At 38.4% G+C, this 15,053-nt stretch overlaps 1 protein-coding gene across 11 annotated transcripts in view; it reads left to right on the top strand.

Annotated features, from left to right (window-relative positions):
- Positions 1-15,053, top strand: part of PRKCI (protein kinase C iota) — a 37,488-nt gene that overhangs the window by 20,948 nt on the left and 1,487 nt on the right. For 8 of the 11 annotated variants that reach the window (XR_014229086.1, XR_014229087.1, XR_014229088.1 and 5 more), the window contains 12 exons: positions 271-325; positions 1,052-1,110; positions 1,540-1,716; positions 2,704-2,801; positions 3,840-3,926; positions 4,576-4,711; positions 5,701-5,788; positions 6,962-7,087; positions 7,185-7,264; positions 8,216-8,305; positions 8,602-8,717; positions 9,857-12,824. Coding sequence is in view for 1 of the 11 variants with exons in the window: in XM_082320713.1 (XP_082176839.1) it covers positions 271-325; positions 1,052-1,110; positions 1,540-1,716; positions 2,704-2,801; positions 3,840-3,926; positions 4,576-4,711; positions 5,701-5,788; positions 6,962-7,087; positions 7,185-7,264; positions 8,216-8,305; positions 8,602-8,717; positions 9,857-9,944 (1,200 nt within the window). In the remaining 10 variants the exon portion in view is untranslated. Of the gene's footprint in view, positions 1-270; positions 326-1,051; positions 1,111-1,539; positions 1,717-2,703; positions 2,802-3,839; positions 3,927-4,575; positions 4,712-5,700; positions 5,789-6,961; positions 7,088-7,184; positions 7,265-8,215; positions 8,306-8,601; positions 8,718-9,856; positions 14,507-15,053 lie in introns of those variants that run through there. The other 3 variants (XR_014229093.1, XR_014229095.1, XM_082320713.1) reach the window with 3 other exon arrangements.

The following is a 15,053-nucleotide window of genomic DNA, read 5'->3' as shown; positions in this document are numbered from 1 at the left end:
CTCATCTGCGATACTTCTTTTCTGTGTTGTACTGAGTTGTCACTTGAACAACTTCTGGAAACATGTCATAACTTCTGGAAAATAGGTAAAATAAGGACTGCAGTGGTGTCTTTTATTGTGTATTGATTACAACAGTAACTATGTTGATGAATCAAGTTAAAAAGTGGCTAGATTATATTCCTCAGGGATCATTTATTTAATTTATTGTCTCTAAAATAATGTGTCTCAGACTTGGACAGTCTATTACAAAAATCCTGTGCATATTTGCAGGAACCAATAATGCCTATGGATTCATCATCAGTGCATCCAGATAATGTAGAATCGGGTAAGATCAATAATTTTTTTCTTTAAATTACTGTAAGTGGCTGAAACATGTACTTTGGGTTTTAAAATGAAACAGAATAAATTATTTTTAAAACCCTTCTTTACTTTTGTTCATAGAACAAGAAAATTAAGACGGCTTCTTAATGCTAAGGGGGATATAAATATAAACATTCCTCAGTTTTTCATATCTTATCAGTTTAAGAAACTTGGCTAAAGAGGAAGAATTTAGGCTGTCAGTTACACTTTTCCATCAGTAAACCGTGTACTTTAAATGCCCTGATGAAACAAACGGGGGGAAAAAAAAAAACCTAACAGAATTAGCAGGGTTTCTACTGGATCGGGAGCCAAACAAGTTCATTCTTGTAGCAATCAGGGTGATGGTCCTAACGCTTGAATTTTAATATAGGCAATGATCTGGTTAAACACCAAACAAACCACTGTTCTGCACAAGATTCTGTGTGTGTGGAGTCAAGATGAATCTGAAGAGATCTCCAATTGTAATTACAGAGTTCTATATTAGCCATAACTGATTATTAATGCAGTATTGCAAAAGAATGATTCTGATGGCTTAAAAAAAAAAAAAGTCAAACCCAACAGTTTTGAATACTTAAAATAGATGCATTTAAACTGTGTACCTCTCTGATTGAGCTCTTGTGTGTGGAAATTTTAAGACAAAAGAAAATACTGTTGTGTCACATCCGTCTAATAATTTTTCTTGTACCTGTAGTGATTCCGTACAATCCCTCAAGTCATGAGAGCTTGGACCACGTTGGTGAAGAAAAAGAGGTGAAGTATCGTAACCGTGCTGACTGTATTCAGAGATCTTAAAGCCTTTGTCTCTCAATTTCAAGATTTTAGTAATTTAACTTGTCACAAACTGAAAACTAGTACATAAAGCACATTTGGGTTGCTCACTCAGGTATATGCATTTATGGCTTGCAAGCTGTTTTATTTTGAACCTTGAGTTGAGATGTGCTTTGACTTAGAAAGTATTCCAAACTCCTCCAGCTTCATTTGCTCCTTATCTGCCAAGTCTCCTCTGCCGTCTTCCTTTCCACTCACATTCCTTTCCAGAGCAGCGCAGTTTTAAGAAAAACAAGTGTTAATTGAATCAGTTGTTTATATTAATTTTGCTGTTCTATTTGAAATGCTAACTTTTGCAGTTGTTAAAATTGGCAGGCCTGCTTACTAATGTCAAGTTATCTTTATCAAAAGGCAATGAGCATTAGAGAAAGTGGCAAAGCTTCCTCCAGTCTGGGTCTTCAGGATTTTGATTTGCTCCGAGTTATAGGAAGAGGCAGTTATGCTAAAGTACTGCTTGTTCGATTGAAGAAAACTGAACGTATTTATGCGATGAAAGTGGTGAAGAAAGAGCTCGTCAACGATGATGAGGTAGGCAAGCTTTTTATCAATAAATCAACTCTTCCAAAGAGCTTCAGTATCTACCACAAGGTGGGAGCCAGGCTTCTGGGTCTGCAAAGCTAATTGAAAATTATACATGTGGTTTCTTATACATACTATACTACAGAAGGTTCACAAGACGGATAACCAATTTTGAGGTCTTCATTGACAGACTGGTAGCTCACAGCTGCCCTCCTGTGCCAGCAGTTTCTGTCGCGAGCCTCGCTGCCTCTGTTGTCAGTGTCTCCTTTTGTGATCAGTACTGTCTGCAGCAGTGCTCCTGCAGAATTCAAGTTAATAAGCCTGGCTTGCTTTGTTATTTTGGAGCAGTATCCCATATATCTCCTAATACGTTGGCTTGCTGGGCTGAAAAAGAACTGGGGGGAGTCTGGTTTTCATATGTTCAAGTTTGGTTTTTTTTGTCACGAAGGAGAGCTCCCAATGTCATTTTAATTGCTCTTTAAATTGGACCTCCATCTTAACAATTTGTTTGTAGCTTATCCAGTGATTAGTGGAAACTAACCAGAAATTGCAGTATTGAACTGCTGAACACCTCTTGTTGCTGAAGATTTCCCTTGTGTTTCTTTAGGCTACTCTGAAAAGACTCAAGTGACTGTGGTTTGCTGCCCAAGAGTTTTTGCGTTTATTTCTCAGTTTACCATTGATTTCTTCTGCATTTCTTGATGCTACTTTACATTTGTCTGCACCGGTTTATCTTTTATAGATGAGTGTGTCAGTGTGTTTTCATTCCCAAGTGTAGTTACACAATGAGGCTAAAAGTACGGGACACTCAAGAGAGGAAAAAAAAAATATGCTAAATTGTCTTACTTTACATTGGAGAACTATATAATATTTAATTTCTTGCAAGTAAAATGAGGATGGCAAAACACTTTAATATCTTTCTGCTAATTGTCATTAATACTTGACCTAAAAAGTGCAACAATCCTTTTCTGAATGTCGATTTTCTTGAATATATAGGATATTGATTGGGTTCAGACAGAGAAACACGTCTTTGAACAGGCTTCAAATCATCCCTTTCTTGTTGGACTACACTCTTGCTTCCAGACAGAAAGCAGGTAAAGGTCATGAGATAATAAGAAGATTGTCTTGTTCAAAAAATATTTCATACTGTTAGGCACCTCAAAGGCTTATTTAAAGCATTAAGTGTTAGGTAGGTAGTGAAAGTCAATGTGCTGTAAATCATTGTAGTGTTTTTTGAGCAAAAGGCCATGTTCATCATCTAAGCTTTTCAGATTGGGAAGATGCAAAAGAATGTAAAGTACTGGTAGGTATGATGGGAAGGATTCTGGACAGGAAGAGAAGTGCAGCTAGCAGAAAAAAAGGCTTAAAAATATGAGATAGAAGACAGAACTGACAATGGGAGGGGAAAAAAGGTTTAGGGAGAGAGAAATCAGAAGTACAAAAAAAGAGGAGATTTATCTCAAACTTGCATGGACTCTCTGGAGATGAGTCTCTGAGCAAAACTTGGAAAATAGTACGTGAATTTTAAAAAGGAAAACAGTAACAGAGATGAAAATGATTCTTTTCCTGTGTGTTTATATATAGGAGAAGAGATTGCAGTAGATGGATAAATTACTATTCTATACAGTAATAATTTTCAGTATATATAAAACATAGTTATTTTATATTTAAACAACATCCTTGCTGTTTGAAACGGTGACAAGCTAGTGCAGGGAAGTGGGAAGAAAGAGTATTTGCAATATACTAATAGTACTAAGCACAGACAAAGGAGATTGAAGGGATCAGGAGGGAAAATGAGAAAATTTTTCTGGTTTGTGCATAGAAACAGATGTGAGTCTATTTATATAGTAACACCTGTAATAATAATGACAAGCAGTAGCTGTAATGGATTATGAATGTGGGAAGGATTACTTACTTTCCTTTAACAATAAGGGAATTATTTGGAGAAACTTCATATACTTAATTTTTAACTCTGGGAATTCATTCAGAGGGAGGGAAGATGGTGAAACCAGCCATATTACCAGAGAGATGGGAGGAGTTGAACTGACATTGTTCGATAACAGACCTGGAACATCTCAAACCTCTTTCAGCCTTGTATACAATTATTTTTAACACGCTCCTGTGTGTTTCAGGTTATTCTTTGTTATAGAGTACGTAAACGGAGGAGATCTAATGTTTCATATGCAGAGACAGAGAAAGCTGCCAGAGGAGCATGCCAGGTATGTCGTAATTTCAAATTTCTTGTGTCAAAACAGTTGGTTTTCTGACACAGTGCAGTAGTGCAGAGATTATGATGATGAGCTAGCAAATCCTCTCCAGATGTTAAGGATTTAAGAAACGTGAAACTGCATCCTCCCTTTTTAATGCTGCAAGCTACCATATTTTTGTTTCAAGGAGGAACTGTAATAGGTATTGAAGTCACCTAGATAACTTCAGTCCGATTCTGATTTTTTTTTTTTCCTAGAAAAACACTTTTGTGTGTGTGGGTTTTTTTTGTTGTTGTCTTTTTTTAACTGTCTAATGATATCAATGTGTTTCTCTTACAACAACCACTACCAGCTGTCCAGGCAAATGCTGAGTTCTTGGTGCATATGCTTCATCTCAGATGGTGAGATGAAAGGGATGATTTCAGTAGACATTAATATTAATTAAAAATAATTTTTGAAGTGACTGTGGGTAGAAATGTTTATATGATTATAAACAACTTATCCACTTCTCTGATGAAAAATAATAGGATACAGGGGATTATATTTAGAAAAGTATCATACGACCGAGACTATGTTATTGTGGTTTGGGTTTTTGATTACTTGAGTCATCAATATCTCTTTCTACACTAGGTTTTATTCTGAATATCTCTTTCTACCCTAGGTTTTATTCTGCTGAAATTAGTCTAGCATTGAACTATTTACATGAACGAGGGATAATCTACAGAGATTTAAAACTGGATAATGTGCTGCTAGATTCTGAAGGGCATATTAAACTCACAGATTACGGCATGTGCAAGGTAAGCTCTAGTTCCTTGCTAATCGGTAAAATCAACAATTATGAAATTGTCATAAATTAAAAGATGCAGAGACTTAAAAACGTGAAATTTCAAGGTATTCATTTATACACAGTGCAGACAGGCTGGTACTCATTTCATTTCTACAAATGGAGAAAAGAAAAAGAAATGCTAAAGTGCACAGATTACCTATATATACTGTTTATGTCTTTATAAAGCTGCTGTATCAACGTGACTGGGAGGGGTAGGCTGGAATAGTCAAGATAACTTGATTTCAAAAAGAGCGAGAGGTTGAAATATATCGGTCCCACTGGCGGTCATTTGGATTCTATGACACTCCCCCATTTTCTCTGGAAAAACTTTGTCACTGCAAAGACACTGGAGCACAGGTTGGACTTTGCCATGGAATTGCCCTTATGCTGCTCTATTAGAACTACTTTAAATGCTGTAATTTTGGCTAAGCGACTGAAAAGCATGAAATAACACGAGTAGGTGAAGGGCCTCGGGAGGTCTAATCCACCCTCCTGCACAAAGCAGGGTCAGCTATGAGATCAGGCCAGGTTACTGAGGGCTTTATTCATTTTGGCCTTGAAACCTTCCAAGGATGAAGACTGCCCAGCTCCCATGGGTAACCCCCCCATGCCGCATCCCGTGCTCTTCTCTGAAAAGCTTGTATCTGTCGATAGCAGCACCCCGGTCGTGTAAGCTGTTCCATCATGCCTCAGTTATTCCCACTTGCCTATTGCTGGAGAGGTGGTGGAGCTTACTAGCTAAAACCTTAACAGATGATGTTTTCAGTAGGTATGTGCCATCCTCCTTCCTTCTGAAACAAGTAGTGTTTTGTATTCATTTACATACAGATTTAAGTATAGTTTTACTAAAACGAAAGCAGTTTATTCAGGACACTTAATTCAAAATTAAGTTCTTAGCAGAGGGGAAGTGTGGGATCTTTGGCAAACTGTGAAGTATTTTCTTCCCATCTTTTCTTAAAGGAGGGTCTGAGGCCTGGTGACACAACCAGCACATTCTGTGGGACTCCAAACTATATTGCACCTGAAATTCTCCGGGGAGAGGATTATGGTAAATTGAATTTTTCACTGCTACCATGTAACTTTCACTTGTCTCTTACTTCTTTCTACTGCTAAGCAGCTCGAGTATAAATCTCCCTTAGACACATGATCAGTCTTAATTCAGCCTCCTGTCTGAAAAAGTAGATAAACCATTCAAAGGAAGGGCAGAAGGCATCACACCAAGCAAACGACATACCCTGCCTTCCACCCTTTAAGTTCTTTTTGTCAGTCTTGAAGAATAACTTCTTCTGATCTTCTTATTGTTTATAACTATTCTAGATACTACTAATGATAAACTTGCAGTCTTGAATTGTGTTGAGTTTTGGAGCTTTATATTTGGCAGCAGTGATAGTATTAGATAAAAATGCATTGCGAAGGGCCTAGATAGTAGACATCCCTTTCACAAACCTCTGTTAAAAATGAAATTGTCTATGCGATTGCTTGTTCAGGAAGCCCACAAGATTCCTGAAGCAAGAGATATAAGAGAGTATAGAAGGCTTGCTGTGTATGCTTCCTGTTGCTTACCCTTTCTTCCTAAGCTTCCAATACTGTGCCAAGCAGATCTTTGATCTGTTTTCTTTCCTTAAGACTTTAATAAGTTCTACAATTAGTTCCTATTTAAAAAAAAAGTATGTATCTTTTTTAAATCTACCATCTTATTTCAATCGAATGTCTCTTTCAGACTGGCCTCACGTCTTCCTTCCTTATTACAAACTTTCCAGGCCAACCTGACTATATCAGTCCCAGCCTAGCTACTGGAATTTTTTTCTTTAGCAGTGAATAGTAGAATAGATAAGCTTAGCTCCATAAATTACTGTCTTGCTACCATTAAGAACCACATACTTCCTCCTTGTCCCCCACCCTGGATAGCCAACCCCCTGTTGGTTAGCAATGACTAGGCTTAAATATTATCTAAACCTTCGTTAAGGTCCTAGCACCAACCTTTAAACTGTTTGCATTTCCTTTTCTTTGTACGGCATTCGTTCCTCTGCGCACGTAATGAGCCAAGTAATGTCTAGTACAGCTGTTAACCTCTCCTGTGTTCAGATAATGGGAAAGACTGGCAATACTTAAATTTTTGAATTAATTCTTTCTTCTCAAAACATGTCTGTCTTTAGCCCCAAAAGTGTTGTTATTTTTGCTTCAAAATATGTTCAGTGGTGTTTTCTCATTTGAATTCTAGGCTTCAGTGTAGACTGGTGGGCACTTGGTGTGCTGATGTTTGAAATGATGGCGGGCCGGTCACCATTTGATATTGTCGGGAGTTCTGACAACCCTGATCAGAACACAGAAGATTATCTTTTCCAAGGTAAGCGCCATGAGTGTTCCTGCACTTCAGTGCTTTGTTTCTACTTACCTTTAACTTTAAAGATGCAAAGGCTGATATGAACCTTGTTTTCTTGCAGTAATTTTGGAAAAACAGATCCGAATTCCTCGATCCCTTTCTGTTAAAGCAGCGGGTGTTCTAAAGAGTTTCCTTAATAAGGTAAGAACTAAAGGGGACTAAACCTTTTCAAGGGCAGCTGGGTTTTTTTGGTGTTGTTTTTTTTTTTTTTTTTTTTTAAACCTGTTGACTAATCAATGTGTAGTAGACATACTTTATCTGCCAGGTACAGAAATAGGGTAGAAAGGGTCTGAGCCTAAACCAGAATTCCAGTGGGGCTGGGGGATCTATTCTAGCTACTTGTCTTAAAATCTGAAGCTCCAGATTCTCAGGCTGGGATCATGAGTAAATTTCAACTTGAAAGGCTTAACAGTGCTTGGGGTGATTTCTATAACCTGGGGAATTGGACAAACTTATCAGACTTATTTGGGTTCTTAACGAGAAGCAGCTTAGCAAATCTCTGTGACAGCTGCCGACGACTTCATCGAGGGACATGCAGAGGCAGTGTATGCTCGGTGTTTGCTGGTAGCTAACTAGCCTGAGAGTCAAAAAGGGCATATGTGGTAGTGGGCTAGTCTGAGAACGTGCTGGCCTTTATTTAGTGAGTGTTAGATGAGTGGGGAGAAAGAGGCACGGAGAAAAGAGATTTGGCTAAATTATTCTGAGAAAGTAATACTGTTCAAGAACACTGCTTCTGTTACAGCCCCTTGGTAGTGTGTGCGTACACAGAGATGGAATTGTCTTGTTAAAGTAACCTCCTTTCCGCCGTATTTATCAGTTTGCTCTGAAACATATGGGATGCTTAAACAGGTCAGAATAAAAATGAAGAGAGATGGCATGGTTGTTTATACAAAATTACGTTAAAGGCTTCCATGTATTCGTGCCTATTTCAGACAGTAAATTGGAACAGTTTCCAAAATAAATAATGCTAACTTAGTTCTTCAGTGTCCCTTGTAACTCTGGTGTTTCATTTCTCACGGAATTTGTAACATTTGTATTTTATTCATGTGTAGGCCATGACACCCACTTAGAAATCTTTTCTCCCTCGCGCAGGATCCAAAGGAACGTCTAGGCTGCCATCCTCAAACGGGATTTGCAGATATCCAGGGACATCCGTTCTTTCGCAACGTTGATTGGGATCTGGTGCGTGAATGCCCACTGGCTGGGCTTAGTTTCTTTGTACACAGCAATGGCTTGACAGCTTGTTTTGAGCACGAGAGATGACCTTAAGCATAAAAACCTTACGCTCTTAACTTATGATGTACCATAATGACAATACAGAATCTTTTAACCCTTTTACGCACAGTAAGTACAGTAGATTAATAGAATGATTGTAGAAAGTATGCAGAAGAAACTTAATAGTAACTGCCAGCCTTGTTTAAAAATAATTCAATGGGTTGTAACTCATTCTTGGCGTCACTAAGTGCATTTATTCTTAGATGGAGCAAAAGCAAGTGGTGCCTCCGTTTAAACCAAATATATCTGGAGAATTTGGTCTGGATAACTTTGATTCCCAGTTCACCAACGAACCTGTGCAGCTCACTCCAGATGATGAGTAAGTAATGTAGAATTTAAGAAGTTCTGATAAGTCAGTGAAGGAGTTACAAAACGTCATTTAATAGCTGTAGCTGTAGTACATAGAGTATACATAAAGAAGTAAATAACATTTTCTTCTGTTAGCTTGGAGAAAGTTCTGTTATGTGTCCTCATGGTAGACTTGGTATGGCTGGATTAAGTATTGTACTCTGGCATGATGTAAAAATCAGCTAACAGTGGGAAAGTTGCTATAAAGAATCTTAGTTCAGGGAAAGATGAATAAGTGCTATTTTGCAAGTTTTAGTGGCATCATCTGCAAGAAACGAACGTGTGAAGGAAAAGACCTGTTTTGTCAAGTGGTTTATTTTTGCATTACTTTAAGCCATGATATTTCTAGAACGTTGGGTTTAGATTGAATTTATCTTGGGTGTTCTGAACAAGAGAAGATGCTTTGTTTGGCTTGTTCAGGTATTTGAAATTGTTAGTAAGTCAAGTGAGATTATCCTGGCTGAAAAGCGTTGATGAAATGCATGACAATGTGTTTGATTTTGGTAGTAGATTTGTGGTTCTTTACTCCCGAGGGGCCCTGATTTGGGATGAGGAGGGAAGGGCCTTTCTAGTTTGACTGAGCCACTGCTGTTCGCATTTTAGGAATTTTTCTAGGGTTTTGTATAATGTTCATGTAGTATGTAAACACAAAGAGTGAATATTAAATGTTACCTATGCGCCTTAATTAGGTCTGAGATCCAGCTTCCTTCTTCATCCCTTTGTAAATGCATAATGTGCAAAAAAAGTTTAGAAAAGTTGTTGATGCAGGTGCAGTATCTATCACATCCTAATGTTTTCAGTTTTTTACAAACCTGACTGTTCTGGGAAAGTTTTAAAACGGCAAACCTTGCAGATTGCTTTGTGGGGAGAATATGTGCATGGGAGCAGCCCAATCGCTACTCCAGGGTGGATTTGTGGTCTGTTACCATTATAGGCATTAGAAAAAAAAAACCAGTGGTAACTGTAAGGATAGAGAGGGACTAAAGAGAGAAGGGAAATGTTCTCAATTGCAATCCGCTGTGCGGGTCTAAATTTTCCAACAAACTATCGGTTAATATTGTTACCTTTTTAATTTTGCTGAACTAATGACTGTTTTTTTAATCTTAATAGTGATATTGTGAAGAAGATTGACCAGTCTGAATTCGAAGGTTTTGAATATATAAATCCTCTTTTGATGTCAGCTGAGGAATGTGTCTGAATTCTCCGTTTCTGGACTGTGCCAATTGTTACTCTGTTTGCTTCTGCATGGATAAACATCTCTTCATTTGGATGCACTTGCATAAAATGAGTAACTGAACATCTTACCCTTGCCACCGAGCGTGAATTACTCACTAATTTTCTTTTTGTATTAATTGTCGTCCAGGACAGTTGTTATGCTGAAACTTCGGCTGCCAGATTTAAAATGTTAAACTTTCCAACAGTCTTGCCAAACTTGAATTTTAATGTAGAAGTTGGGCTCTGGGGCTCCTGCCTGGGGTCTGGCTCTATAATCTGCCAATACAGCGTTCTGATAAAGGAAAGTTTTCTTATTGCTTTAAGAATACAAATTGCATTAGGGGAAGTAATAAAATATCATTAAAGGACTTCCATTTTTCCAGCGAGACAAGTAAGACGTTACAACTTCTGTAGTTCTAAATCTCTCCTCTCTGAACATCTGAATTCCCTGTTCTCCTAGACTTAGAAGTTAGAGCTATGTTATCGCCCTTCAGATTGGAGTGACAGCAAGGAGAGCAGATTTTTAAACTGAATAGGTCAAGGATGGCTGCTTTCACAGAGTGTATTGATCCTATCCTAAAGGAGGTGATTAACTCAATATTAGAATCAATAGGCTTTGCTCTGAAATTATACACTAGGAATTGTACGCTGATACACAGAGAGTGCCTTTCTGAGCCTGTCCCTTTGTGTGAGGGTTGTACGTGGTATAAAGTGTCAGTTTAAATGGGATTCAATTAATACTTTAAAAAGTTAAAATCTGTAGAGTGTAATTTAGCAGTAATGGGCAGCTAATATTGACAGATGTAGAACCTCATACTGTTATTTATTGATTTTACACTTTCTGTCTTAACGTGTGCAGTTCTGATACAGTTACAGCATGGCCTAGATAAGGGCATTTGTTCTCGTTTTTAATTTTACTGCCATACTGTTGGAAATGCATTCCACTTCGCCAGTGGAAAAAGCACACCTAGAAAAAAATAGGTGCTGTCCACAATGACTCCCTTAACTTCTGCACTTACGGAGGGTGATTTGTAATCACAGTCAAACCTTAAATGTTGGCAGTAGGCTCAAAGTTAATAGTAAAGCAATTGGAATAAATTGAAAGAACGGTTCAAACTAGGACTTTTGGGAGGTGTGATTCTTACATTTCATGTTAGTGAACAGTGTAATATACAGGACAGATAATTCTTATTTTTAATGTTTAAGGAATAGTTTTGAATGTTGTAGGCTGAAGAAATGCCAAATGTACTTTTTTTTTTTTTTTTTTTTTTTATTTTGGGGAAAAGGGATTAAGAGACATTGAAGAAAAGACTCTGTGTTATGTAAGTAAGAGCTGTAAGGCAGGCTAAGCGTTACCAAAAGCAGATCTAAGTATCTGTAAGCACAAGTTAGCAAACCTCATCTGAAGCTTTTAATAAGACTTCTGCTTGGTCGGTGTCTCTCCTTGAAAATCCTTGTATGGCGACGCTGTAAATCCATAGCACAGCTCTTCCGGTGTGTGTTTTTTCACTTACATGTTAGCTTCAAGGAGGGAGATTGCACAAAGACCCAGCAGTGGCATGGTGTGGTATTTAGTTCATGTTTTTTTTTGGAATGTGAATAGGAAACTTCTAAGTATTGGGCTGAGTTTTCAAAACTGGGAAGTGATCAGAGGAGCCTCGGTTTCAGGGAAGCATTGAACCTCCGCACTGTTAAGAATCGGGTTCCCTTAAATTCAAGTTGTGTATTTTCAAATGTAAAATATCAGAGCAAACCTTCTTTTAAAGAGCAGCTGATAACTTCAGCACGTTTACTTCATGTCAAGTGCGCTGCTTACGTGCAGTTTTAAAATCGTGATTAATTGTTTAGCCTCTGACTTCTACACCCGCGTGACTAGGTTAGACATCAGGACTTAACTGATATTAAACTTGGAAGTTATTTAAAGCAAACAAGAAAAGCCTTGTCTCTGCAGTGGCTGAATTTCATGTGGGGTATTAAGAAAAATGGCTTTATGTAAGGAAGGGCATTTCTGCTATTCATCACAGAAGAGTAATGGAGTAAAACACTGTCTTTTGTGCTTAAAGCAAAAGTTGATTTTTTTTTAATAGATAAAGTCACAGAAAAGATACTTTTTTACTTACGTATCTAACCGTTAAGAATGTTGCTAAGTGACAAACATCTTAAATAACTGTAAATCCATTTTTCAACTTCAATTTTCTCCAAAGTGCCATGATATTAACAGTTATTTTTCATTGTTAAGCCTATAGCAACTGTCATAAATATTCAGAAGGGACATTGGGTGTAAACAGTCCAGTGCAGTAGGCTTTGTCTTTTGGAGAAAGTGTCTGCATCAGAAGCATGATGTATTTATGTGGAGTAACCTCCTTTTTGTATACGAGTTGGATTCTTATGGGTGCTCTGCTAGTTAATATTGTCACTACTATTTTCGTGTTTCGTATGGAATATGGTCTTGAACATTGTTGTGTAATCATTTCCTTTATTTGTGCACACTTTTTACTTTAAATAAAACATTTATATTAGGCCTCTGTGTGTTAACCTCTAAAACAAATACTGCAAAATGCTGGGCTTTGCTTGGGATTGTCGTCTGACCCTTAAATATCCAGGTCCCGCGGGAGCCTTGTTCTAATTCTGTAATTTCTTCTAGAAGACAGCACCGGGATAGACCATAGCAACCTAAGAAGTGCCTCCCCCAGCCTGCCTCCGGATGCAGGTCCCTCTCCAGCGTGGTTCGCCAGCCTTACAGCCGTCGTGCCCTAGGGAGAAAAAGCATCCTTGTAGGCTCTGTCTTTCGTCCCAACACCAGTGATGAAACACAAGTACGTAGCGAGGCTTCAGTTGGCTGCGCAGCTACAGAAAGCTTCAGGTAAAATATATAAAATGCAATTGTAGCTTGCTCAACCAAGGACCTCTTTCAGTTGGAACTTCTAAGACGTCATCTCGGCTCCAGAGCTGGGGATTTGGAGTTCAGAGCAGCGGTCTCATCCCCTGCGCTTACTTCTGCATGATTTCTTTCTTTGTTTCTTCAACTCCTCCCCTGCATTCTCTTAGATTTCTGACACGGAGGGCAAGGGCACTGACCTCATACCCTGCTACAGATGCAGTATTGTAATATATCTGTATTTCTGTATCTGTATTTTAAAAGAGATTTCCTCTTGCAATCTGGCTTGTTATTACAAGTGCGTATCGGCAGTCCTAGGCAAATGCTACAGATGGTTACATATCTTAAATGCTTAACCTCCCCCCACGCACACTTCTTGTTTCTGTTCAGTTTGGTGGCCAACTGCTCTCGGCTCAGTCTGAGCAATTGTTTATGTTAAGACACTGTAGAAAAGAAATTAATAGCTTGTATAATCTATATATACTTGGTACCTTAACAGCTAAGCATGCAGCCTCGCTTCCTGATGGACGGCCTAAGCCATTGGAGCAAGAAAGGTATCTGAAATTGCCTACAGATTAATGAGGTTTCCCTGGGAAGAGGGGGTTGGGGATTGGAGCCCTTCAGAAAAAGGGGATTTTACCATAGCTTGCATTTTCTTGAGAAGAGCTCGGTTAGGATGCTGGGGTTTTTTTTAAGACTTCTTTTTTTCCTGCTTACGATAAAGGGATCTGAACTGTATAGTTGAAATGTGTAATCTTACCATCGCGTATTTAATCACCAACGATGAAAGGCAGAGAAGCCTCTGCCTCCTGGATCTGCCTGGCTTTTGGGGGAGGTGGGCTTTCGCAGGCATAAGTAGAACCAGAAATCTGTTGCCTCCGCATTTGACTTCTAAGCTTGAACAGAGCGCCTGGGCCTGTGTCCCTCTTACGTGGGGTGGTGGAGCCGCTCGCTGAACACCCGGATTTTGTCCATGATTTCAGATGTAGAAGCGAAGTTATCGCTCAGGTTCTTCGTTAGCTGTAGCGTTTTGTACAGAACTGTTTCCAAAGTAACTTGTCCTGTAAGATGTGGCGCGTGCTAAAATCTATCCGCTTTTTGTGCTTACAGTAAGATCTGTAATAGGTATCTAATACGGGATCTTGTCTGTTACTTAATCTGTCATAGGACGTGTCACAAGAGTGGCTGTAAGTATTACAATTTACCATTAAAAATCGCCACTGAAATGATTTTTTTCTTTAAAATGCGCAAGCTAATATTTTCAGAGAAGAAAATGCACAATTTCTGTTCTCTGTTCAGTGTTAAATTGTACTCGTTAACATATTTAGAGACGGTGTATATGGAAACACTTAAAAAAATGCTTATTTCTGTAGAAACCCCCCTTTGTTCATAAATATGCAACTTGAATCTCATAAAACTGTGACAAAGTTCTTTACACGCTTAGCAGTTCGACCGACAACTTTGTATCTATGTTACCCAGCTCAACTGAAAGATCATTTTATTTTGTTTTAATATGGTATTTGGCACTTCACTTTATGTGCAGTAGTTTAAAGGATTTATTTTTATTTGCACTTAGAAATGCAGATTAGTTTGTCTCCCTTGCCCCTCTTCCTAGTGTGCGAGTGGAAGGGAGAGGTATCGACCCCGGCGACTGCCAAAGGTGGCCTGCGAGGAATTCAAAGGGGTTGGGGGGTGGGGAGGGAGGATGGGACTTTGTCTTTTTTTTTTTTTTTAACACCCTTTTTTTTTGCTTCATGATATTTTGGAGGTCTGTATTTTTGAGTGTGTCCTGCTTGGTGTTATCTTAGAAATATATGAAAGAAAAATTATATACTCACTCAGGAGCCTCTTGGTTTCCCGTATATTATTATAGATCCCTCATTTTTTACTTCATCTGAAAAGGAAACTTCTGCAGTCACTGTTCAACTGTAAAGTAAGAAATTATTTTTTAAATAATAACTTTTCTTCCTTAGAGCTGACTTAAAGACAAAAATACTGTACAGGCTTCCTCGGTGTTAAACCTAAGGTGTTGAAACCAAGCAGTGAAGGTGCTATTTGTGAATTACATTTTAAGACAACCTTAAATGTTAATTTCGTAAGCTTCCAAAGAGCTTCGGCACTTCTTGAAAACTCGGAGGAGTTAATAATAACAGAAAGATTCCTCCTGTGCTCTGTTAGTGCAATTTATTACGTCTTGCAAAGGTCCGTAACTCG

This window comes from Platalea leucorodia (assembly GCF_965183815.1).
Source record: "Platalea leucorodia genome assembly, chromosome: 8".
NCBI lineage: Eukaryota > Metazoa > Chordata > Aves > Pelecaniformes > Threskiornithidae > Platalea > Platalea leucorodia.
The sequence above is the reverse complement of the archived record's forward strand: the minus strand, read 5'-3'. Positions and strand labels throughout refer to the sequence as shown.